At 53.1% G+C, this 24,612-nt stretch overlaps 2 protein-coding genes across 2 annotated transcripts; one reads left to right on the top strand and one right to left on the bottom strand.

The window, feature by feature from the left end:
- The first annotated feature begins 1,354 nt into the window (after positions 1 to 1,354).
- On the top strand, positions 1,355 to 10,153 carry CCDC86 (coiled-coil domain containing 86). Its single transcript, XM_055581147.1, has 4 exons — positions 1,355 to 2,217; positions 7,145 to 7,274; positions 9,019 to 9,093; positions 9,271 to 10,153. Exons 1-4 carry the CDS (start codon positions 1,478 to 1,480, stop codon positions 9,388 to 9,390), a joined length of 1,065 nt encoding a protein of 354 aa, XP_055437122.1. The 5' UTR covers positions 1,355 to 1,477; the 3' UTR covers positions 9,391 to 10,153.
- A 132-nt stretch (positions 10,154 to 10,285) lies between these two features.
- Positions 10,286 to 15,239, bottom strand: PTGDR2 (prostaglandin D2 receptor 2). Its single transcript, XM_055581146.1, has 2 exons — positions 15,139 to 15,239; positions 10,286 to 12,813 (listed from the first exon to the last, which is right to left on the bottom strand). Exons 1-2 carry the CDS (start codon positions 15,143 to 15,145, stop codon positions 11,585 to 11,587), a joined length of 1,236 nt encoding a protein of 411 aa, XP_055437121.1. The 5' UTR covers positions 15,146 to 15,239; the 3' UTR covers positions 10,286 to 11,584.
- Positions 15,240 to 24,612: the final 9,373 nt, after the last annotated feature.

Genomic DNA, 24,612 nt, shown 5'->3' with positions numbered 1-24,612 from the left:
CCTCACTGGGAGGCACTTTGAAAGCTGTGTGGCACCAGCTAAGGGGTGAGGTGTCTTAAGGGATCCTCACTCCTCTTTTTGATCATCCAGGAACCTTGTTGGGTTTTAATCCTCCTTACCTCCTCTCCATCAGCCGTCAAGACACCCGGGGCCCGATCTGACACTCTCACTCCTGCTCCAGTGTCGTGTCCACAGTGACTCAGCAGGTGCGGGCTGTGCCCAGCACTGAAGCCCTTGGATGTCTACCTGGCCTCTGAGCAGGCAGAGCCCTACTCTGGACAACTTCCCAGGCCTGTTCATAACTCCTTAGGTTAAATACTAACGGTTTCTAAAAGAAGTCGCTGGGACAGCAGGGCAGGGTAGACGTCTGGATGCCCGAAGGGATCCCCAGGCAATTCCAAAAATACACTGGAAAAGAGCTGGAAGGCATGTGGTTGGGCAATTTCCAAGATGCTCTTCCTAAGAAAGGCAAGTGCTATGAGTAACTCAAAGTCCCCATCTGGGTCTCACACAAAGGAGGGAATGAGGCAGCCTCACACGTTGGGGCAGGGACAACCATGTTGGCTGAAAGAAAGCTCAGAGATGATCCAACTTCTGTTTCTAGAATGGAGAGGATACGCAGCATGGCTGAGCACCCGGGGGTGCCACAGGACAAACAAAGGTGGTACATCTCTCACTGGTCCCTTAACACTATGTGTAAAGCTGAAAATGTTGCAAAGGGAGAGCTGCAGATTTTATGCTTGAGCACAGAATGGGAGAAGAGAAAGCAAGGATTACACTTTCTTTTTGGGGGGCAGCACCACTCAGCATGAGGGATCTTAGTTTCCCCTTCAGGGATGAGGGACGGAATTCGTGCCCGCTGCAGTGGAAACTCTGAGTCTTAACCACTGGACCCAGGGAAGTCAAGTATTACATTTAACACACAATTCAGGACTTAAGAAATTTCCCACTTCCAGGATCCGCCAGCTACCACGCACTCTGGCTGTCAGGAGTACCCCGACAGGACCAAACTAGTGCAAAAGCATCCACATTTTGTACAAATGAGAAAATCGAGGACCCCTGTCCAATTGCACAGGAGTGAGTTAGCGGTAAAGTTTCCATCCAGCCTTGCCTTCAGATTCCCTGGATGTTTTCCCAATCCTCTTGTCTTCCAAAAATGGGTCCCTCGCTTCCTTTTTCCGCCTGCACATTCTCTTACCCAGGAGACCGGGTTCTTAGGAAAAGCAACTGCGGGTCTTTATCTGGGACTCGTCAATCTCAAGTAAATGCGCCAATGCGCTTTGCGCATGCACCTAGTGAGCCCAGGCCCCACCCCAGCCCAACCCCGGACTCCACCCACTCCTCTTCGCCCATCACCAACATGGCCTTTGCGGCAATAGCCTCTCTTGCCAGGCACAGACGTGGCGACTTCTGACGTCATAGGACGGCGCCGGTAGTCCCGGAGGCTGCACGTGGGCTCGGAGTTGGTCCTGGAGCCATGGATACGCCGCTGAGACGCAGCCGGCGGCTGGAAGGCCTAAAGCCTGAATCCCCGGAGAACCCCACCTCAGTTTTGCGGGTGAGACGGGCCCTTGTGGAGTTCGAGTCGAACCCAAAAGAAACGGGGGAGCCTAGGTCTCCACCAGGCCTGGGATCTCCTAGTCGTCAGCCGGAGACAAGCCCAGGATCACCCAGTCTGCGGAACGGGCCAGCCTTGGGGTCCCCTCGAAAGCAGCCAGAGCTGGACTCAGGGTCCCCCCAAGGTCACCGAGATCCAGGCCTGAATTTTCCCCAAAATCAGCCGGAATCGAGTCCTGAATCCCACCTACTTCAGCCAAAGCCAAGTGAGGAGTCACCAAAGTTCTCCCAGAACCAAGGAGAAGCGGACTCGGAGTTGCCCAAGAGTAAGGAGGAGCCGACCCCGGGATGCCCTCGACATCAGTTGCAGCAGGACTCAGGTTCACTAGAGCCTTTCCCTGGTCAGAAAGCACCCGGTCCCGAGCCCTCGAAACCACTGCAGGAGCTGACACCGCGGTCGCCCGGCTCCCCACGGGATCAGCATGAACCGAACGAGCCACCTGCAGCTGGGGACCCGGCGAGAGAAGGCCCCGCGCCAAAGAAGCGAGAAGGTTCTTCGGCCCAGGCCCCAGCGTCCAAGAAGCCGAAGGAGGAGGTTCCTGTAATCCCGAAGGGGAAGCCCAAGTCTGGGCGGGTGTGGAAGGACCGCTCAAAGAAGAGGTGAAGTGGGGGACAACAGGGCAGCATTGGGGTTTTGTGTGGTGCTGGGGCCTGGGTGCAGTCTGGAGATAGGCCATGGGTAAAAGAGAGCTCACATCAGTGGGAAGTCACACAAACAGGTCATTATAACCCGAATGTGGTAAAATGCACTGAGATCTCAGGCAGGGGTGCCCTCAAAGGACCCCTGGATAGCACTCTCCTGTCTGTGTTCATTCAACACAATTTTATCCTTGTCTCCGCCTTCTCTAATAATGGGACAGAAGCAAGTAACCAGCAAGGGAGGTCTTCATTGACCAACATCCATTACAGTTATTTGCCGTTTTAATAAAGGCGTTAACAGGCACCTAGTATAAAGGATGCTCGGAGAAGGCGATGGCATCCTACTCCAGTACTCTTGCCTGGAAAACCCCATGGACGGAGGAGCCTGATGGGCTGCAGTCCATGGGGTCGCTGAGGGTCGGACACGACTGAGCGACTTCACTTTCACTTTTCAGTTTCATGCATTGGAGAAGGAAATGGCAACCCACTCCAGTGATCTTGCCTAGAGAATTCCAGGGACGGCGGAGCCTGGTGGGCTGCCGTCTATGGGGTCGCACAGAGTCAGACATGACTGAAGCGACTTAGCAGCAGCAGCAGCAGCATAAAGGATGCTACTAAGCATTCTAGTACCTATTGTCCAGGGGACGGGCCTTTCAAACAGGGACCAGCATGCATCTTGGCATTTAGTCTGCCCATCAGCTCTCTGAAAACAGCAGGCATTAGGATTATCCTCATTTTACATGTGAGGACCTCTTGGCTCAGGGAGGCTAAATGAGTGGTAGAGGCACTGACTCTGAAGTCTGCATGAAGTCTGACTCTGAAATCTGCATGAAAGCCTTTTACCTATGCTCTGTAGATCCCCCTTGCACTGGATTGCAACCTTCTTTTTTCTTTTAATTTTTTATTGGAGTATAGTTGATTAACAATGTTGTGTTAGTCTGAGGTGTACAGCAAAGTGATTGAGTTATACATATACCTGTATCCATTCTTTTTCAAATTCTTTCCCCATTTAGGTTGTGACATAATATTGAGCAGAGTTCCCTGTGCTATACAATAGGTCCTTGGGGCTATCCATTTTAAATACAGCAGTGTGTGCATGTCAATCCTTAACTTCCCTAACTATCCCTTCTAAAGTGTAGGCATGAGGTCATGTCTTTCTGTGCTGCAGGCAGTGAGTACTCAGTTAAATGCTTGTTGAATGAAGGAACAAAGAGGCTCAGCTGATTAAGGAAGTGTTTAGGTTGCCAGTAAGGAGAGGTCCTGGGAAATCCTATGGACAAAGGAGCCTGGCGGGCTACAGTCCATGGAGTCACACAAGAGTCAGACAAGACTTAAAATCACTTGGCAGGCAGGAACTTGTGACAGTGAGGGACCACGGGGAAGGCAGTGATTTTAAGGAAGAAGCAGAAATTTACTAAGAATTGACTGTATATCATGCTTTGTGTGCTAGGCCTTTTGCAGATGTCATATTGCTGAATCCCCTGAAGCCCAAGGCAGTGGGAATTATTCCCCTCCCGCATTAAATGGAGAAGAATCTAAAACAGGGAGTAATTTCCTACAAGTCACCAATCAGAGACTTTGGACTGTTGGACTTGGAGAAGTGGGTGGTGGCATTGCCCCTCCACATTGATGCCAGCAGGTCCCAGAGAATGCTGGGGCCACTGATGGTCAGGCAGGACCAGATGAAGAGGCTGGTTCTGGTGGGAAGAGGGTGATGAGCAAGTTGAGTGTAGGATCCTGGTACTTGGGAGGTGGAGGGGGGAGATGAGCTCGCTGAGCAAGAGGGGGCTGCCTGCACCCACGAACAGGCTCAGCAGAGGATACCAAGAAGCGAGAGAAACGGTATTTTGTCCCAGTTCACTGCATGAAATCCTTCCTGACTTCCTGTTGTTTGCCTGGAGACATGCTCCAGACTTCTTCCTCTCCTCCGCCATCACTGAGCATCTCTCACACTGACCTCCCCTCCGTGTGCCCCTGTGGGTGATGCTGTCTCCCAGCTCAGGACCTTTGCACATACTGTTCTTCTATTGAAAGGCTGTCCCCCTGGCCAATCCCTGCTCATCTCTCAGGGCTCAGCTTAAACATCGCTCCCTGGGAAAAGCCCTCTTTTTCCAACCCAACAAGGGTCAAGTCCTCAAGCTATGTGTTGTCATTGTACTTCTCTTTTGTTAACACCACAACTTGCACAAATGCTTGTTTAGTTGTGTGATTCTTGTGGGCTGCCAGCTTCCCCTCTAGACCAGAGGCTTCAAGAAAGTGGGGATTTACCTCTAATGGCTGAGCCCAGCACATGCTAGACACTGAGATGAACAAGTAGATGAATGAAAACAAAAGGTAGTTCATTCATTTAACCAATTTACATTGCATCGAGCTAGGGTCTAGGGGTAAGCGTGGCTGTAAACAAAACATTCTGGTTGTGAGAAACGGGTAACCAACACATAGTATGTCAGTAACAAGTAAAAGAGCAGAGAGTGTGGGCCGTTGTCACAGTGATTGGAGATAACTTCACTGCCCCGGGGATGTGAGCAGAGGCTTGAATGAACATATCGGAAGAGTATCCATGCAAGGGGAACAGGAAGTCCAGAAGCAAGCCTGTGCTCCCATGTTTGAGAAACAGTCCAGAGGCCTCATCAGTGGGCAGTAGGGGTGCCGTAGGAGGAGAGTGGTCAGAGGGGTCACGGGGCCAGGTCATGCGGGTCCTTGTAGGGACCCAAGTGCGCAATGGAGCCATGGGAAGTATTGAGCAAAAGAGTGATGCAATCTGACCTCTGGGAGGACCGGTGTGGCCTGTGGAGGACAGACTGTTCTGAGGGCAGGGGCGAGAGCAGGGAGACCAGAAAGGAAGCTGCTGTGGTAGAATTAAAGCACCTTCAGAAACTGCACCAGACCTGTGGATAAGGGCCAGAAGGGCGGTGGAATGGGTGTTTGGGATCTTTGAGGAAGCAGCTCTGGCGGTTGGTGAGTGAGCCCCAAGACCATAAGGTGGGTGGGGGGGTGGTGGGGAGGCCAGCACCTGCTACAGTTGCGGAGGGGTGGGGGTGGGGGGGTTTGAGGGAGGCAGCCAAGGCTGGGAAGGCCCACCTCCCGTGTCCAGGCCCAATGCCCCCTTCTGCCCAGTCTTCCCTGAGTGAGCCAGCTCCCATCTCTAAAGGGTGGATTCACCGAGCACCTACTGTGTGCAAAGCACTGGGCTAAGTGCTTCTCCGGCCGAGAGCCACTAACCCTCCTACCACCCTTTGCAATGGCAATGGCCCTCGTCTCCAGGTACAACAGACTCAGAGAGGCTGCCTGGCCCACTGTCACACAGGTAGTAAGTGGTGGATCCACGCCTGCCTTCCTTCAACCTCCAGGTAAAAGCAGTCCTCTGAGACTGCACTGCCTCAGTGTCTTAGCCATCAGTCACCTATGGCTGTTTAAATTTAAATAGCGTACAATTCAAGTTCAAAATTCAGTTTCCTGGTCACCAGCCACCTTTCAAATGCTCAGCAGCCAGTGTGACTCAACGCTCCCTGATTGACCAGCGTAGATAAAGGGCGTCTCCACCGCTACAGAAGGGTCTGCCTGACCGCCGCCCCAGGGGGATGCAGCACAAGTCCTGCCTGAGGCTCCGTGTGTCCGGCTCCCTTCTGCCTTGTCCCTTCGGGGGCCTGGTGCCCCAGTCTGAGATGCCCAGCTGTAAGGGCAGGGAGGGAGTCCATGCAGCAGGCCCTTGGGGAGGGCGACAGGGAGCATTTGGGGGTGGGCTGGGGTGGGGCAGGCAGAACTGGGGAGGGAGGAAGCAGGCTGAGGATGGACAGGCCTGGGGTCAGGGTCCAGGCTGTATGTGCCAGACTCCTAGGGAGCAGGCAGGGGGAGAGATGAACTGGAAGAGCAGTATTGAGCCTTCCCTGGGGGTGGGAGTGGGGCCTGTGCGCAGTGCCCACTGCAGCCTTCAGAGCCCTGCTTACTGTGACCACTTGGGCTGTGATATAGTGGATGCGGATAAACAGGAGCTCTGGAAAGTCAAGAAATTATTGAGGGAGGTGGAAAGGCCACTACGAAAGGATCTGCTGAGAAGGAAAGAAGGCCCGTGGGACACCCGCACCCAAGGTTTCAAATCCTTCAGGAAAAAAGAAAGGAGAGGGGCATGGTTGCAGAAACCCCCAGGCCCACATCACCAGTCTAGGCAGCCCTCAGCATTTTCCTGGTCTTGTTACTCGTTCCTTCTTACTCCTCAAAGTGTTTTTCCTTTTTCCTGGGAGATTTTACAGCATATCCTACATAGGTCATCCAACCCCTAGATCCTGGTGGTGTTCTTACAGAAGTGATCTCACTCCTCCTGTGACCTTGTCACTGTCACTCTCTAGAATATCCATTCTTCCCTGATGTTGCCTAGCTCCCACTCTGTGTTCACATTGCCCCTGCTGGGAAGAGAGACTCTGAATCACTGCAAGGGACCGTGACCATTCACATGTTCTGAGATGAAACGGGCACCCTGGTAGGGAGTGAACCCTGCTCCAGAGGTGTCCACACTCAGGCCCCCTGGGCTTGGCCAGAGCAGTGGAGCTTGGTAGCAGAGGCCATTTGGCCTGGACTCTTGATCACAGACTGCTCCTCAGGAGCAGGATGACCCGGAGCAATTATTTAACCTCTCTGAGCCTTGGTCAGCACCTCTGTAAAGTGGAGAGAATGAGAGTACCCACCTCAGGCACATAACAAGGGCTTCAGAAATAGCCTTGGGTGTGACTGGGGGCCCTTTCCTGCCCCAGGCCCGGACGGTCAACTGCCTGGGAAGCTGGCAGGTGGGGAGGTGATTCTGACTGGGTTCTGGGGAAGAAGGCCCAGAGCCGAGAGGAGGGAGGGAAGCAGGCATTGCACCGGCTCCTTGAACGCCCGCTCCCCCGTCCAGGTTTTCCCAGATGGTTCAGGACAAGCCCCTGCACACATCCTGGCAGCGGAAGATGAAGGACCGGCAGGAGAGGAAGCTGGCCAAGGACTTTGCCCGGCACCTGGAGGAGGAGAAGGAGCGGCGCCGGCAGGTAAGGGGCGGGCCGGGCGGGGGCTGAGCGGGTGTTGGCTATAACAGGATCAGGTGGGGAGAGGAACTGTCCTCTAACCCAGAGACCTTGGGAAGACAGGGAGCTGGACCAGAAGCAGGAGCACGGTCCAGGACCCCAGGGTAGGGAAGCCCAGGGGAACATCACATTTAGCCAGAGGCTTATGTGAGCCCCAGGGATGGGAGGAGGCCCAGGATGAAGCCCCCTGGGCCCTCACTGGTGATCAGAGCATTCAGTGAGATGGGCTTGGGGGTCCCTGCCCTGGACCTGCTCTGATGGGAAGGGCTGACGAATCGGAGGCTTTATCCTGGGTGTTGTTGCCAGTGTCCTCTGAGACATAGCTCCCACACATCAGCAGAGAAGGCTGCCTGCAGAATCCTCCAGCTCCTCCCTGATGCCCAACCCAAGGCCACAAATATCCCGTTAGAGGTTCACGCCCAACCTCTTTAGTCTCCAGGAAGCACCAGCAGGCAGCACCCAGAGAGAGCAGGGTGCTAGTGTTGGTTTACCAGCAGCAGAGTGATCAAGGGGACCTCACTCACCCAGGGGTCTCAGGGTCCCCCAGAGAGTCAGACACCTCGTCCCCAGCTTGTGGTCCCTGCCCGCCCTCTAAGGGAGAGGTGGGCCAGTCACTCAGTCATCTGTCCCCCGCCTTGAGTCGCCCCAGCTCAGCTCCTGTGGCAGAGACCCTGCAGATGGTGTGGCTGCCGCCGTGTACTGGGGCCTTATCTCACTTCCTGTGCGGCCTTGGCTCCCTCTTGGGCAAGACAGAACCTTGTCACTGTCCTCTTCAGAGGTGCCCCTGCCCAGCCCCCAGCCAGACTTTCCCCAGCCTCTGGGGAGCTCAGGTGTCACTTCTCTTTTCTCCCCACGGGCCCAGGCCACCCCTTCTACCTTGAGTTGCCAAAGCCTAAAGAGGCCCCTGACCACACACAGCCTTGAGGCTGCCATCCCTGCCCCTGACTACCAGGGACAGTAGTCAGCGTAGCCATTCCGGAGGAAGACTCCATCTAGATTCACCTTCTAAGTGTCCCCAGTGGGCCGGTACTGTTCCAAGCCCTGTGTATGTATTCGTTCATTTAGTCCTCAAAGCAATCTTATGTAATCACATCTTCACCTTAAAGATAGGAGGTAGAGACCCAGAGCTTAAACCACTTAGCCAAAGTCACCCATTTAGGAAGTAGCAGAGTCAGGATTCAGACTGACCCAGATTGCTCTGGGGTCTCTTCTCTGTAGCCTTCGCCCTTCCTAGCCCTGCACCGGGGTGACCCTTGGGAAGCCAGCCCTCGCCCTTGCCCTTGCATTCTAGGGGCTCGTGGACTTCAAGGAGGAGGCGGACGCTGAAAGGATAGAAATGAGGGGAAGGGCCAGTGATCCCTTCTCCCTGGGGGGCAGTTGATGAGAGGCATGGTGCAAAGGACCACTGTCCATGTGAGCCCGAGTTTTCAGGTGGGGTACCACCCATGTCTTAGACCTGATCGGGTACCCACTTCTCAGGTATAGTCAGGAACTTCCTGCTACAGCAGGCCTCTGGGTGGTGGTCCCACGGGCACAGGGACAGTTCCTCGCTGGCTCTCCACCCCCACAGCACCAGGAGCAACTGGGAGCTGGGATAAGTGGCCCTTTGGCCCTCCTCCCTGGGAATTCTCTCAGCTCTCATTGCCTCTGAGACCAGGGCCACCTCAGCACCCAGACCCATACATACTTCCATCCCCTTTGTGTCCAGGAGAAGAAGGAACGCCGTGCCGAGAACCTGAGACGCCGCCTGGAGAACGAGCGGAAGGCGGAGATCGTCCAAGTGGTGAGTGTCGTCCTGCCTGGGGGATAGGCTGGATGTTGGGTTCCAGACACCCTGGCGCCCCTCCCCCATGGCCCCCGTTCATGCCATGATCCCAGGCCCCCGCAGTGACCTCCCTTTCCTCGGGGAATGGGGTGGAGAGCCCAGCCACACTGATGCCCTCCCCTCAACCATTCCCAGATCCGAAACCCTGCCAAGCTCAAGCGGGCGAAGAAGAAGCAGCTGCGATCCATCGAGAAGCGGGACACTCTGGCCCATCTGCAGAAGCAGCCGCCACAGCGGCCGGCCACCAAGGTCTGAGCTCAGGACAGCCAAGGCCTTAGGTGGCTAACCACCGTGTCACACACAGCAGCCCCCAGGCCACTGGCCACATGCCTCCGCTGACCCAGCACTCTGGCTCCGTGGCTCCCAAACAGGGGCTCCACCCAAGCCGGGGCTCTGAGCCTTCGAGGGCCATCGAGCAGGTCTCTGTGGGGAGGACGGAGCCTGGAACAGAGATTGGAAGACTTTTAGAAAAGGGTCAGCCCTCTCCTCCCCCCTACTCCCGACCACTGCCCTCTTCTCTCCAAGTGCCTTCAAACTGAGTAATTTCTGCTTCCTCAGGGAGCTGAAGACTGGAGGGCGACTCCCCAGTATGTGTGGGCTCTGTCTCAGGGTCTTGGGTCCAACCCAGGCCAGGAGACTGGAAGTCAGGAATCTAGCTCCCTGCTGAACCTTTCCAAAGGCTGTTTTGAATCCCTCTGCAGCCCACTGACCCTGTCACCCAGGAGACTAAATCGAACTCCACCACACTTTGCAACAGTTAAGGTTGTTGTAAGGGAGGTGTTTTGCCGGGGGCGGGGGAGGGGGGCAGTGTCTCTCTATCTCCCCCTTTCCTGTCTCAGACTCTGCAGAAGCCCCCAGAAATCTGATTAATTCATGCCATCCAGTCTCTAGCAAAAAATCTTTATTGAACACCTGCTGTGTGCCAGCACAATTCCAGGTGGCAGGGAATACGGACAAAAGTCCCTGCCTTCAAGGAGCTTTCATTCTGATGGATAAAACATAATAAACAACTAAAGTGTATCGTGTGTCAGATGGTGCCAAGTGCTGAGTGAAGCAAGGGAGCAGGAAGGAGGGAACATGGGTGAGGCATCAGGATGGGATGTCTGTTTAGTCAGCTGTCCATCAACTGTTCAGTTTGCCTAGCATGGGAACAAATGAATCAACACTGGGAGCCCAGCTGCAGGTGGTAGTACAGGGAGCCCTGAACCATGTCCCAGAAGTTTCTCACCCGGCTCTTCCACGGGTATTCCATCAGCCAGACGTGTACTGCACCAAATGCACCAGGCCTGGGATGCTGAGCCAAACAGACAGGATAGTGGAGGTGCTGCAGTAAGTTACCCCTCGCACCTGCCAACTGAGGGTCAGAGGTGCAGCCCCTGTGAGGTCAGGAGGAGAGGGATGCACAGATCTGGGGGTTACCAGCATTGCCCGGAGGGCATTCCACGGAACTGAAGGCCGACACATACATCAGGTGAGCTCAGAAAAAGGCTGTGGTCTCAGAGGTTGCCAGGCACATTCAAACACTACAAACCTCAGTACAGATACTCACTGTACTTTAGCCCAGGTTTCCCGAACATTTGACCATAGCACCCCTTGCTTTTGCTATTTTGGGCAGTGCTGGGGCAGACAGAGATGGGGGCTCCCACGCAGCTACTATCTTAAGGACCTTGGGTATGGGGTGGGGGTTAGGGGGACTCTTTCACATACTAATAGTAATTGAACAGGTAAATGCCAATGGTTAGTATGCAGATCCTCTATGTTGGGCAGGTTATTTAACCTTCCTGCACTGCAATTTGCACATGGTATCAATAAAAAGTGTGGCTAATAGAACTTGACCCTCTTCCTCAGACTGAGATAAAGCCTATATAGGTCAGTAAATGACACCTAAACGACCACAGTGAAAAGGTTAGCCCCAAACAGCACTTACCAAACCTTTACTCTCACTTTCTGCTCCAAAACTACATGACTGGTTTAATGTAAAACTCGACCTCACCCATCACCTGCTAAAATAGCTCCAGGGAGATGCGTCCCGTGTATCCACTACTCTAGCTTGAGACGTCTTAGGGTTTTAGCCTCGCATTACTCTTGGGAACTTGTTGGAAACACGGAATTTCAGTCGCACCCCCCTCCCCAGCCCCGCCGCACGCCCTCGGCCGGGCCAGGTCAATCAGACAGAATCCCTGGATAACTCCCGCGCAATAATTGAGATTGAGATAATAATTGAGAAGCACTGCTTTAACTCACTTCTTTTCTGAAAAGAATTCGCTGAGTCACATGGGGGGCTTTAACACGCAGATAGATTCCTTAGCCTCCCTTAGACTAAGAGCCGGGGTATCTACATTTGGACGTCCGGGCCCTGGGGAAGCTACTACGCGCGATCGTTCCCAGCCCCTGCCTCCCCGAAGAGAATGGAATGGTTCTGAAGCCGGGCGATTCGGGTCCGCGCCTCCTACCCCGAGGTGGTGCTCAGCGCCCGGTTCAGGGGGCCCCGCTCGTCCTGGGATGGGGTGCGGTCCCTCTGCGGGGGCGCCGCGCGGTCGCCCCGCAGCCAGTCGAGCAGGCGCGCGGGCCAGAGCGCATGCAGGCGGTGGCCGCTGCTCTCAGAGAAGGAGGAAGCCGAGGCGTTGGTGGAGGAGGCGCGGCGGCGGCGGCGGTTACTGCCCCCGGCGGCCAGGTCGCTGTCGTCCACCAGCACGCTCTCCAGCACGCTCCGCAGCGAGCGCCGCAGCTTGCGCAGCACGTCGGGGCAGGTGAGCACGTAGAGCAGCGGGTTGATCACGCTGTTGATGAAGGCCAGGCTGGTGACGAAGGGCAGCCCGCGCCACACGAGCGGCCGCAGCGAAGGGTTAGCGTGTGCCCGAGCCTCCATCACGCTGAACACGTGGTAGGGGCCCCAGCAGAGCGCGAAGGCAGCCACCACGGCCGCCACCAAGCGCACGAAGCGGCTGGACCGCCGGCGGCCGCGGTGGCGCAACTGTGCGCTCACAGCCAAGTGGCTCGAGGCGATGATGGCCAGCGGCACGGCGAAGGCCAGCAGGAACTTGCTGACGGCCAGGGCCGTCTGGCGCGAGTCGCACGTGGCATTGCGGTCCGGCCCAGGGCTCAGGAGCAGCACGTTGTAGTAACACATGATGCGCCCGTCCAGCCGCGGGATGGTGTCCCGGAACACGAAGTAGGGCACAGTGTTGATCACGGCCAGGACCCAGAGCGCCAGGCAGACCTTGTGGGCCGCGGCCACCGTGCGGTGGTTCTGCGCCCACACGGGCCGTACCACCTGCAGGCAGCGGTCCAGGCTGATGGCGCTGAGCAGGAAGCCGCTGGCAAACATGTTGAGGAAGAAGATGGAGGAGTGTAGCTTGCAGAAGGTGGTGCCCAGCTTCCAGGAGTGGCCCACGGCCAGGAAGTAGGTGAAGAAGGGCAGGGAGGCTGTAGCCAGCAGGTCGGACAGGGCCAGGTGCAGCACCCAGGTGGTGACCACGGTCTGGCGCATGCGGCAGCCCACCACGAAGAGAATGAGTCCGTTCTCCACCAGGCCCAGCAGCGAGGCCAGCCCATGCAGCAGCACCGACACGTGGTCCATGTAGCGGATGCTGGAGTTGCTGTGGCTTTGGAGGTGGCTCATCTGCTCCAGGAGGGGACAGAGCGGCTTCGTCGTGACATTGGCCAACATGGTGGGCTCTGCGGCAGAGAGGAAGAGGCGCTGTGGTGGGGGGCAGTTCTGGGCAACGGGGGAGCCTGGCCAGGATATGGGACTGTGTCTAGGTTATAGGGTTGTTGGGAGAATTAAATAAATTAATAAGTATACAAGCATTTCAGGGGCTGCCCTGGTGGCTCAGTGGTAAAGAACCCACCTACCAATGGGAGACATGGCTTCAATCCCTGGGCTGGGAAGATTCCCTGGAGAAGGAAATGGCAACCCGCTCCAGTATTCTTGCCTGGGAAATCCCATGGACAGAGGAGCCTGGTTGGCTACAGTCCGTGGGGTTGCAAAAGAGTTGGACACGACTTAGCGACTAAACAACAACAACAACCATTATAGGCATTTCAAGCAAGAGTAAGCACAAGTAAGCACTATATCAATGGCGTGATTAAGTAGATAATCTAAGATCAATTGGAGAAATAGGTACCAAGGTCAGGCCAGGTGGGACTCACTTTTCCCAATCCCCAGAGCACTGGGGCATGAGTTAGGCTCCCATAAAGGGCAGGAGGATTCAACTGGGCTGGGGGCTGGGAAGGGAAGGAGTCTGTGCCTTTAAGGGGTGCCTTCCCTCCACCCACCCCTAGCACCCCCCAGACCTTGCCTCCCTGCAGATCTTCCTGCCCTTCACTCCTACAGTGGTGGTTGATTGGGTGTGTGGCTGCAAACAGTGGAAGCAACCCCCCCTTTGATAGTTGAAGAGGAAATAAGATAAGAGCAGGGAGAGAGCTGGGCAGGAGGAACTACCAGATTTGGGCTCTGGAGGCCCAGTAGGGCCAAAAGACCTCTCCCCTGCCCAGGGGCGGCCACAAGCACTCTGCCAGTTCCAGGAAACCCAGCCTGATTCATTCATTTATTCACTCACTTACATACTCATTCAACAGCTCTTTATTGAGCAACTACTTAGGTAAGTGCTGGAGAAGCCAGCCTCTGGCCAGATGTGCAGACATCCCAGAAGTGCAGATCCACAGCCTCATCAAGAATCCAGGACCACCCAAAGTGGAGCCAGTGGAGATCAGTGAGGGCAGAGAGGTTGGGGTGGGAGGCTGCCTGCAGGAGGTCAGCAGGGTAGCAGGGGGCAGGAAGTTGGATTGTCCTGGGCCCCCACAACATGCTAGGAGCCGTGGTAGGTCCTTTATGTAAGTGTTCTCCTGCTCATGGCTCTAGAAGAAAGAGGCTGGTACTTCTCTCCATCCCATTTTTGCAGATGAGGAAACTGAGACCCAAGTGTTTGCATCACTTGCCCAAAATTTCCCAAATAACACAGGCAGGTGGAGAAACAAGAGTTTAGCACTCAGTCTGTTCTCTTTCCTCTGCCTCTGAGCTCTAAGCATGAGGTGATGGAGGGAAAGAAGGAAAAGCAAAGCGGGGTCGGGGGGGTGGTCTTCACTATCCATCTTTCCACAGGAGACACTTTTGGCCAGGATGAGAAAATCCACACACTTCTCTGGGGACCACGGTCCTTCATAGGATGAGGGCCCAGGATATCAAACTAGAATTTCCTTGACAGGTGAGGCACTTGGAGCTGGGGACCTGCAGGTATGAGGAGGGGAGCTGTTGCTCCCTAGAACCCTAGAATTTCCCAAGTTCTAGAGTCTGCAGAGCAATTACACTCACAATGACCCGGTGAGACCCCATTTTTCAGAAGAGGAAACAGAGGTTCAGAGGAGCAAATATCTTACCCAGTGTCCCTCAGCTGCCAGGAAAGGGGGGCTGCAGGAACTCCACTCCTAGCAAACACACACATGCTAGACCCTCCCTGTGCTGAAACGTTCCCTTTAGCCCCGTCTAAGTCCCCCGAGGATGCTGTGAAAACATGTCCTGCTGTTCCCTGGGGTCTGAGCCAGAATGGACCTTCTGGCTGACAGAGCCTGGCCCCCAGCCTCCCAGGATTCTCAGGAAGCCTAGCAGCAAGGATCCTGTTTTGACAGAGGTCTGGGGGCAGAGAACACTAGGTTTTTGGTGTCAGAGACCTGGCTTTGAATCCCAGCTCCTTGACTTCCTCGCTGGGTGAATTTGGGGTCCGTTACCTTAGGACCCGCTCTTGGAACCCTTCCACCCAGATGACTCCTGAGTCTTGAAAAAGAAGCTTTAATGGTCTATCACTATGACTGCTGTCTAGTAATTACCTAAGGAACTGTGGTCCTTCCCTCCTCAGAGCAGTAAGTCCCCTCCAGTCTTCGGTAAACACTACTCTCTGCCATCCTAGCTGGTAACAGTCCTCTCCCCTGATGAAACTATGCCCTCTCTCCTGGGTCCAGAGAAGGCACTGAGGCTGCCCAGCCCCAGAGCCACCATCTCCTTACCTGGCATAGAGGGCACACAGGATTCCAGCCCCGGAGGCAGTCAGCTCCTCGAGGCAGACAGGAGGCAGTGGGCAGGCAGACAGAGGGGAGGGAGGCTGAGGGAGGAAATAGCTGTTAGCCCCAGAGTCAGTGCGTGTATATTTAGGGGAGGGGTGCGGGGGGAGGCGGAGACAGCTAGAGAGTGAGCTATTACACTGGTGTTCAAGTAACATCCATCTCCATTGATGGGGACTGGATGTAACTGCCAGCAGCCCAGCTCTTCCTGTCTCTCTTTACAAAGGCGATTTTGCAAAAGCCCAGGGTCAAATGTAAGTGCACATGGAGAAATAGGTGCAGGGCAGAAAGTGTGAGCCTGTGTTCATTTTGAGAGTGGCAGGTGTTTAGGAGAAGTGCTTGAGGAGAAGGGTGTCCTGTCCATCTGTCCTATCCTGGACTTCCCTCCCTGATGGGGTCCCCTGACCCCATCACCCTCAGGAAAGAAACTCATGTGGCTCCTGCCATGTGCGCAGGCAGCTCAGGGGCCAGGGGTAGGGGCACTCTGTGAAGTGGCCCCGAGGGCTCTATGGCCAGGAAGGCAGGGTGGGGCTGTGGTAAGAGCATGGGTCTGGCTGTCCAGGCTGCCCACAGTCCTAGCCAGGAGGTAAGCCACTTCCCCTTGCCTGTCCCTGCTTGGCCATCTGTGACCAATAGTGACAGTGTCTCCTCCCAGGCTGACCAGGTGCCCTCATTCACAACAGAGCCAGCACACAGTAGGTGCTCATAAAAATCAGGTTTCTTCCCTTTGGGAGAAAAATGGGTATAGACTGTTGGGCAAGGGCAATACAGCTTTTATTTCAAATGGACTGGGAATTCCCTAATGGTCCAGTTCTCACTGCCAAGGGCCCAGATTCAATCCCTGGTCAGGAAACTAAAAACCCCACAAACCATGCGGGGGAGGCCAAAATAATAATAAAAAGGTCTGGGCTCAGACCCCACAGATGAAATGATTGACCTCCTTTTGCTGACCAAGCTTCCTGAGGTCAGGACTCTTTCTCCAACCTCAGCATCTGCTGCTGCTGCTGCTACTAAGTTGCTTCAGTTGTGTCCAACCCTCAGCGACCCCATGGACTGCAGCCTTCCAGGCTCCTCCATCCATGGGATTTTCCGGGCAAGAGTATTGGAGTGGGGTGACCTCAGCATCTAGCACCCAGGAAATACCCAAAACACATTAAGAACTCGGAAACCCACCCCCTGCCACAGGATTGACTCTAAAACGCTTCCATTTTTGGTACAGGCTTAATGTAGGGCCTGGCACTTGATAAATTTGCTGAGAGACTGCAGTTCCTGAGTGAGGAATGTGATGGGGAAACTTGCTCACTCTCATCCAAGATAGAGATTAGTAAGAGCCTTGATTAAACAAATGACTAGCAAAATGACTAGGGCGATGTCCCCTCTCCTCTCAGTGACAGAGGAGCCCTGTCCTCTGAAGACAAGTGCCTACAGCCCTCGGCAGGTGCTTCCATTCCACTTTGGGGAAAGTACCTTCATCTTCATCCCACCACCACCCGACCTGCTGAGCACGGACGTCCTCTAAGGCCACGCAGGCAGCGGAGTGTGGCCAGTGACCTTGGGCAAGTAACATCGCAGCAGTAAAATAGGAATTAAAAAAAAAAAAATGCTCCTGCACAGTTCCTGCCCCAAAGTGGTGCACAAACTGCTCTTTGGGCTTAGAAAGAATTCCCTCTTGGGGCTTCCCTGGCGATCCAATAGTTAAGACTGCATGCTCGCAATGCAGGGGTCCTGGGTTCGGTCCCTGGTCAGGAAACTAAGATCCCCCCTGGTCAGGAAACTAAGATCCTACATGCCATGAAGCACACACAAAAAAGATTCCCCCCTTTCCTCCTAAAGGCACATCTTAGCTCCAGGGCATCAAGCTTGGGACAGGACCCTGCCCTCCTCCTGGCTCTCAGCTCTTCCTCACCCCCTCGACCAGCACATACCCTTGTGCAGTGAACACCCTGTACAACCTCTCCTGGCGGCCCTGCCAAGGTGCTTCTCACCTGAAACCCTCACTTCTCTGATCCTTCCCCCATCTCTCCAGTTGAAGACTTTTCCAGACCGAAACCCTCACTACTCTGATCCTCCCTCCCCCAACCCTCGTTTCCAATCCCGTAATCACTGTGGTGACTTGTTTCCCAACCATCCGGGGATGGATATTTTATGAAAAGTTACTAAAACAAACAAGACAGTGCTCCAGATGAGCAGAGCCTTGAGGCATTTTCTAAACAAGGAGGCAGGGCTATTTGTTCCTGAGGGGCCTGCGGCTACGCTCCCATGGTGGAAACCGGCCTCCCGCGTGAGTCCCACAGGCTCCATCTGGAGGTTGCCTGGGCAGGATGGAGTCGGGGCAGGGAGCATGGGGAGAATGTGCCTCCTCTCCAGATTTCAGGAGTCTCGAGCGCTGGGTTTCAGCACCAGGCACTGACCAGAAGGAGTCTCACGAGTGGTGGGGGCTTAGAGAGGGGCTCCCTGGCTGAGAGCAGAGGACAGGTACTCCTGGGAGAAGACATAATCAGAAAACCCTGTGGAGGCCTCCACAGTGTCAGGCCACTGCTGCAGGCAGGGGGACACCCAGACTGGCAAAGGGGCCCTCGTGGAGCCCAGAGTCCAGAGGAGAGTGACATGACCGGGGCTTTCACCTGGTAAAGAATCCTCCTGCAATGCAGGAGACCCCGGTTTGATTCCTAGGTCGAGAAGATCCCCTGGAGAAGGGATAGGCTACCCACTCCAGTATTCTTGGGCTTCCCTTGTGGCTCAGGTAAAGAATCCGAATGTGGGAGACATGGGTTCGATCCCTGGGTTGGGAAGATGCCCTGGAGAAGGGATAGGCTACCCACTCCTGTGGGTATTGTGGCCTGGAGAATTCCATGGACTGTATAGTCCATGGGGTCTCAAAGAGTCAGACACGACTGAACGACTTTCACTTCACTTGGCAGATACACCAGCCCACCGCGTGTTCAATGTGCATCAGAACCTCCTAGGGGGCTTGTGAAGCCCGGATTGCTGGGTCCTCCCAGAGTGTCGGATCCAGCCTGTCTGTGGGGGCTGCCTTGGTGTTTCCATTCGTGTTAAGTTCCCTGGGAGATGCTGACGCTGCTGGTTCTGCTAGGATGGAGAGCTCTGGGTCCTTGGATCTGGTACCCCCAAAGCCGGGAGCAGCAGGGTCCTGATAGCACTGGGAGGGAGGGGGCTGTCCACTGACACCCCCCACCCCAGGACCTAGAGACAGATGCAGCCACCTGCAGACCACAGACCCTAGTCCCTGAAGCACAACCTTCTCCATGGCTTACAACCTGATGTCAGAGCCAGATAGAGCCAAAGTCAGGTCTGTCTCCACATGAAACACATGTACCGCCCTGGAAGAGACAAACTGGAGCCTAACAGAGCTCTGCGGGGGCTCTGCCAACTGTGGAAACGGTCCAGACTCCCAGCGCCACCCTCAAGTCCTCTTGGGATCCAGTGCAGCACCCACCCATCCCCGGCCCCTTCCCAGTGTCCCCAGCTACCCCATCCCCTCTGCTCACCTCTGTGCCTTTGCATAGTCTGTTCCTGCTGCCTGGAATACCTTTCCCCCTCCCCCACTTATCCTACAGGGCCCCTTTCTGAGACCATCAGTGTCTCTGGGCTCCCAAGAGGATGCTCTCGGCATCAAGTGTATTTAATGTACAGTCAAGGGAATGGGCCAACTGCCCCCCAGCCGTGGGGCCCAGCCCAGAAAGACTTTCTCCCTCTGGCCCTGCCTTAGGAAGCAGGTTTTCATGTTCCTTTATGATCTCTTTAAAGAAGTAATCAAACAGGAAGTGAGATGCATGACAGGAAGCAGGTGAGGCCTACCCTAGAACCCTCCAGCCCACTATACTCAGAAAGCCGTGGAGTTGACCACACACAGCAGAGTAGGACCCTCCCCCCACCGCCGACATCTTGCGGGAGGCCTGGGTGGGGCTCCCTAACGCCATCATCATACACAGTGGAGGCTTAGCTCCTCACATGGTCAGTAAGCCCCTGGGTGACCTAGCCCTGCCTGTACCTCCACCTTCATTTCTGCTTCTCCCTAATCACTTCCTAACATCAGTCAGCATTTAGCACCACCTCGCCACACCCTATGCATATCAGACTATTAATGTGCCCTCGCTTACACTGTTTGCTACCTGCTGTATAATACCATTTTCTCCCTTGGCCTCTTTGTGAACTCCTATTCATCCTTCAAAACCCTGGTCAGAGGTTACCTCCTCTGGGAAGCCCTGGCTGAGCCTCTCAGACCTTACCTCCTACATCCTTGCCTCACTTCATATACTGTAGCTTTGCCCTCCATAGTAACTTTCACAGGCCTGCTCCCTATGCTCATCACCTTCATCAGCAACTGAAGAACCAGAGATGGTTTGTATTTTATCTCATCACGAAAACCAAGCAGAGGACCTGACACATGGGAGGGGTCTCAATGAATGTGTGCAAAAAAAAGAATCTCTAGTATCGGAGATTAGACCTGAAAAAGCCCCCCAGCTCCTCATGGCAACTCGTCTGGACCCACTGTTACTCATGGGTACAACCTTGGGGACTAGTCACTTCCTGTTATTATTGTTGCAGAGAAGAAGCCAATTCTGACTCCATGTTGGAACTGTTTCTTTGATTTGCTTTTAGTTGCTTTTGTTATTATAATCATACAGAATGGCCTGCCTCAGAGCATCCTGCCCCTCTTCCTGACTGTCTCAGTGCATTTGTTCAAAACCCTGTCCATCTGGAGATGGCAGAAAGAAAGAAATGAACACATCCCCTGCCTGAGGCTTGCCATTTTAGAAGATGTCTGCAAGATTCATGGCCTTTTTACTTTGCTTCCTTACCTACGCCCCCAATCTCTAATCTATAAAAGAACCTGGCATACAGACCCCAATAAGATGATTACCTTGAAAAAAAAAAAAGATGATTACCTTGAGATGCTAGCCTGCCATCTTCTCAGTTTGGCAGCTCTCAATTTGTCTCTTCCTTGCCTCAACCCTTCATTTCTCAGATTCATTGGTTCATCATGCAGTGAGCAGAGCGAGCTTGGACTTGGCAGCATTATTAACTAATAACTTTCTCAGACCCATGTGTATGCCAGTTACTCCTCACCAAAAAATGTATATGTATATGTTTTATGTGTGTATATATGTATGTATGTGTATATATATATATATGAATTTAGGCCCCACCCAGATAATCCAGAATGGTGTGGTTTTGAGATCCTTAACTCAACTACCACCCTTAAGGCAGAAAGTGAAGAGGAACTAAAAAGCCTCTTGATGAAAGTGAAAGAGGAGAGTGAAAAAGTTGGCTTAAAGCTCAACATTCAGAAAACTAAAATTATGGCATTGGGTCCCATCACTTCATGGGAAATAGATGGGGAAACAGTGGAAACAGTGTCAGACTTTATTTTTGGGGGTTCCAAAATCACTGCAGATGGTGATTGCAGCCATGAAATTAAAAGACGCTTACTCCTTGGAAGGAAAGTTATGACCAACCTAGATAGCATATTCAAAAGCAGAGACATTACTTTGCCAACAAAGGTCAGTCTAGTCAAGGCTATGGTTTTTCCTGTGGTCATGTATGGATGTGAGAGTTGGACTGTGAAGAAGGCTGAGCGCCGAAGAATTGATGCTTTTGAACTGTGGTGTTGGAGAAGACTGTGGTGTTGAGAGTCCCTTGGACTGCAAGGAGATCCAACCAGTCCATCCTAAAGGAGATCAGTCCTGGGTGTTCTTTGGAAGGAATGATGCTAAAGCTGAAACTCCAGTACTTTGGCCACCTCATGCGAAGAGTTGACTCATTGGAAAATACCCTGATGCTGGGAGGGATTGGGGGCAGGAGGAGAAGGGGATGACAGAGGATGAGATGGCTGGATGGCATCACCGACTCGATGGACATGAGTTTGTGTGAACTCCGGGATTTGGTGATGGACAGGGAGGCCTGGCGTTCTGCAATTCATGGGGTCGCAAAGAGTCGGACAGGACTAAGTGACTGAACTGAACTCAGTTACATCTGCAAAGCCCTGTTTTCCAAACAAGCTTTACATTCACAGTTTCAGGGGGTTAGGATGTGGATATATTTGTTGAGGAGCAACTACGCAACCTCCTTCAGGTAGTATCTATCAGCTACATCTACCAGGTGCTTCCTATGTGCCATTCAGCAGGCTAGGCACTTTACATGTGTTAGCTGGTTTAATTCTCACAAGCACCCTCTGAACCTGAGGTAGGGACCATTATCTTCCTCACTCCCAGAGGAGAAAACAGAGGGAAAGAGAGGTTGAGTGGCCCAGCCAAGGCTGCTCAACCAGTGAGCAGAAGAGCTGGAACTCAGAAGCAGATGCTCCAGGGAATTCCCTGGTGGTCCAGTCATTAGGACTCTGTGCTTCCACTGCAGGAGTCACAGGTTCGATCCATGGTGGGGGAACTAAGATCCCACATACCATGCAGTGCAGCCTAAAGAAATAAATAAAACAAGAAGAAAAAAAAGAAGCAGATGCTTGCTCCAGCACTGTGTTGGAAATGCTCTCAAATGGTGTTGCAGGAATAAAACAATAAAAAATGGCTCGGCAAGGTTAAAAAAAGTTAAAAAAAGCTCTTCACTTCTGCAGAAGGGTGTGCTACAGACAAAGGACAGAGCAAGGACACCCAGTGGGAATGTAGTAGTATGTAGTATAAACTTAGTTTTTATCCCTAAGATGCAGTTTCCCTCCCTTGCTTTCCCATAGGCTGAGGACCACAGAGTTACAAGGTTTCCCAGATACAGCCTAACTTTTTATTGGACGATTGGTAACTATTTTCTCCACGTTTTTAATTCTTTGCACATGTCCAGGATAAAGTCTGTGAACTTAGCCCGCCAAAATGTTCTTATGAGGAAAGAGAATCAGGAAGTGAAAACAACAAAGAATTAACTAGCCACCATTTTAGGAATCTTGTTCACAAGCCAGCTGTATACCTTTCTGTTCAACTATCCTGAGAACGAATCACTTCTTTATTTCTTATAACTTCTCCTTTGATAGAAAAGACCATGCCTTTCTTACAACTAGGACCCAGCTCTTCACAGATGGCTGGACTCTCGGAGGTTCATTGTTGCCTGCAGGAAAAGTAGGACTGCCTTCCAGCTGTTAAACATGCTCCATAAGCTTTGGGAAACGTCTCTGCAGTCCACAGGGTCCATAGGCGTTACAGAGTCTAAGTTCATACTACTCGCCCCAAACAGGCCAATAAATCCAGAGAGGAGTTGTTGGGGCAAGACTTTATTCAGAAAACCAGGAGACCGAGAAGATGGTAGACCTTGTGTCTCAAAGAATCAACTTGCCCAAGTCAGAATTCTGTCTTCGTTTATACTAAAAGTGTGTGTGTGTGTGTGTGTGTGTGTGTGTGTGTGTGTGTGTGGAGGCGGTAGGGGGTAAAAGTCAAACATTTCCTGGTTCCAGTCAGACTCCAGAGGGGACATGTTAATTTCTTTTCCCCTACAACCGTTCACACTCGGGCCTGGTCATGATGTTTCCTGTAAGCTAAACAAAGGTATTTTAGCTGGGCCGTTATGTATAATTTAAGCTCAGGCAATATCCCTTTAGTGATTAACTTGTAGCCAAAGAAACAGAATATAAAGGTTAAAGTAAAAAAAGCAGATCCTATATGGAGTCACATTTGTTCTTCCCTGTAAAACCGGGACCGTGGTCTGTGGGCTTCTAGGTGAAGTGACCTTCTTCCTGCTGGTTCTTACATGCTCTGGTCCCTGTGAGGATGTGTGGGTTCCCCACCAGCCCCCAACACCAGTTGAGGTGTTAGTCACTCCGTCATGTCCAACTCCTTGCAACCCCATGACTGTAACCCCCACCAGGCTCCTCTGTCCATGGGATTCTCTAGGCAAGGATACAGGAGTGGATAGCCTTTCCTTTCTCCCGAGGATCTTCCTGACCTAGGGGTTGAACCCAGGTCTTCTGCATTGCAAGCAGATTCTTTACTGTCTGAGCCACCAGGGAAGCCCCAACACCAGCTGAGTGTCCTGCAATTCAGGTCTGACACTATCTCCGTGGAGATATAACATCAGATCCCATAAGTCAAGGGCTCAGTCCTACCAGACCATCCCCTCCACCTACTTCAGACATCAATCCCAAGTCCAGGTGTCAGCTGGTTATTGATCTGAGGTTCCAACAACCCCCTTGTTGGATTCAATTAATTTGTCAGAAGGGCTCAGAGAAACAGCCAGATAGAAGAGATGGACAGGGTAAGGTGTGTGGGAGGGACTGTCTGGGTGCCTCTCACCAAATCTCTATGTGCCCACCAACCTGAAAGCTCTGAACACCATCCTTTGAGGGTTTTAGGGTGGTTTCACTGCACAGACAGGACTGATTGACTCATTGGCTCTTGGTGATGGACCTCAGTCTCCTGCCCCTCTCTCCTCGCAGCGGGTGGGGAGAAGGCATGTGTGATTGGAAGTTCCAGCTCTCTAACCATGTGGATGTCTCCCTTGGCACCAGCCTCCATCCCTAAGTTCCTTCCTAAAGGAACCTCATCAACATAACAAAAGACACCTTTGTTTTGCTCCCCTCAAAGGAAAGTCCAAGGGTTTTAGGAGCTCTGCTAGGATGGGAACAAAGACCAAACATATATTTCTCTCTCTCTCTTTTTTTTTTTTGGCCATGCTTCATAGCTTGTGGGATCTTAGTTCCCCAACCAGGTACGGAACCCACCCCCTTGGCAGTGAAGCACGGAGTCCTAACTACTGGACCACCAGCAAATTCCCCAAATGTGTATCTCTTACCATAAATCACAGTATCCCAGTGCCCCTCAGCCTTTGTCTTTCCAGCCTAGAAAGGCCCCTTCCTTCACTGGCGCCCTTCGTCTATCCCTGGCTTTAATTACCAGAACAGATGGGGTGGAGAACTACCATGCTACTCTCAGCACCCCAATGAGGTTTACCTTATTTTTAATCCCACTTTACAGAAACTGAAGCCCAATTTTTAAAAATAAAAAGATTAAGTTTAAAGGTACCTGGAGAAGACTTTTGAGAATCCCTTGGACACCAAGGAGATTGAATCAGTCAATCCTAAAGGAAATGCTGAATATCCATTGCAAGGACTGATGCTGAAACTCCAATACTTTGGCCACCTAATGCAAAGAGCCAACACATTGGAAAATATTTTGATGATGGGAAAGATTGAGGGCAAGAGGAGAAGGGGGTGACAGAGGATGAGCTGGTTGGATGGCATCACTGACTCCATGGACATGAGTTGGAGCAAATTCTGGGAGATGGTGAAGAACAGGGAAGCCTGGTATGCTGCAGTCCATGGGGTCACAAAGAGTCGGACCCAACTTAGTGACTGAACAATAACAAAGTTTAAAAAGGTAAGAAAGATGGGACTTCCCTGGTGGTGCAGTGACTAAGACTCCACACTCCCAATGCAGGGGGCTGTGTTCAATCCCTGGTCAG

The sequence above is a fragment of the Bubalus kerabau genome, chromosome 5 (genome assembly GCF_029407905.1).
Source record: "Bubalus kerabau isolate K-KA32 ecotype Philippines breed swamp buffalo chromosome 5, PCC_UOA_SB_1v2, whole genome shotgun sequence".
Classification (NCBI taxonomy): Eukaryota; Metazoa; Chordata; class Mammalia; order Artiodactyla; family Bovidae; genus Bubalus; species Bubalus kerabau.
The sequence above is the reverse complement of the archived record's forward strand: the minus strand, read 5'-3'. Positions and strand labels throughout refer to the sequence as shown.

What these genes read in the sequence shown, in the direction of transcription:
- CCDC86 (XM_055581147.1), top strand. Translation starts at nt 1,478, where the DNA reads ATGGATACGCCGCTGAGACGCAGCCGGCGGCTGGAAGGCCTAAAGCCT. An exon ending in AAGGACCGCTCAAAGAAGAG is followed by an intron (nt 2,218 to 7,144) that starts GTGAAGTGGGGG and finishes TCCCCCGTCCAG; the next exon opens with GTTTTCCCAGATGGTTCAGG. An exon ending in AGAAGGAGCGGCGCCGGCAG is followed by an intron (nt 7,275 to 9,018) that starts GTAAGGGGCGGG and finishes CTTTGTGTCCAG; the next exon opens with GAGAAGAAGGAACGCCGTGC.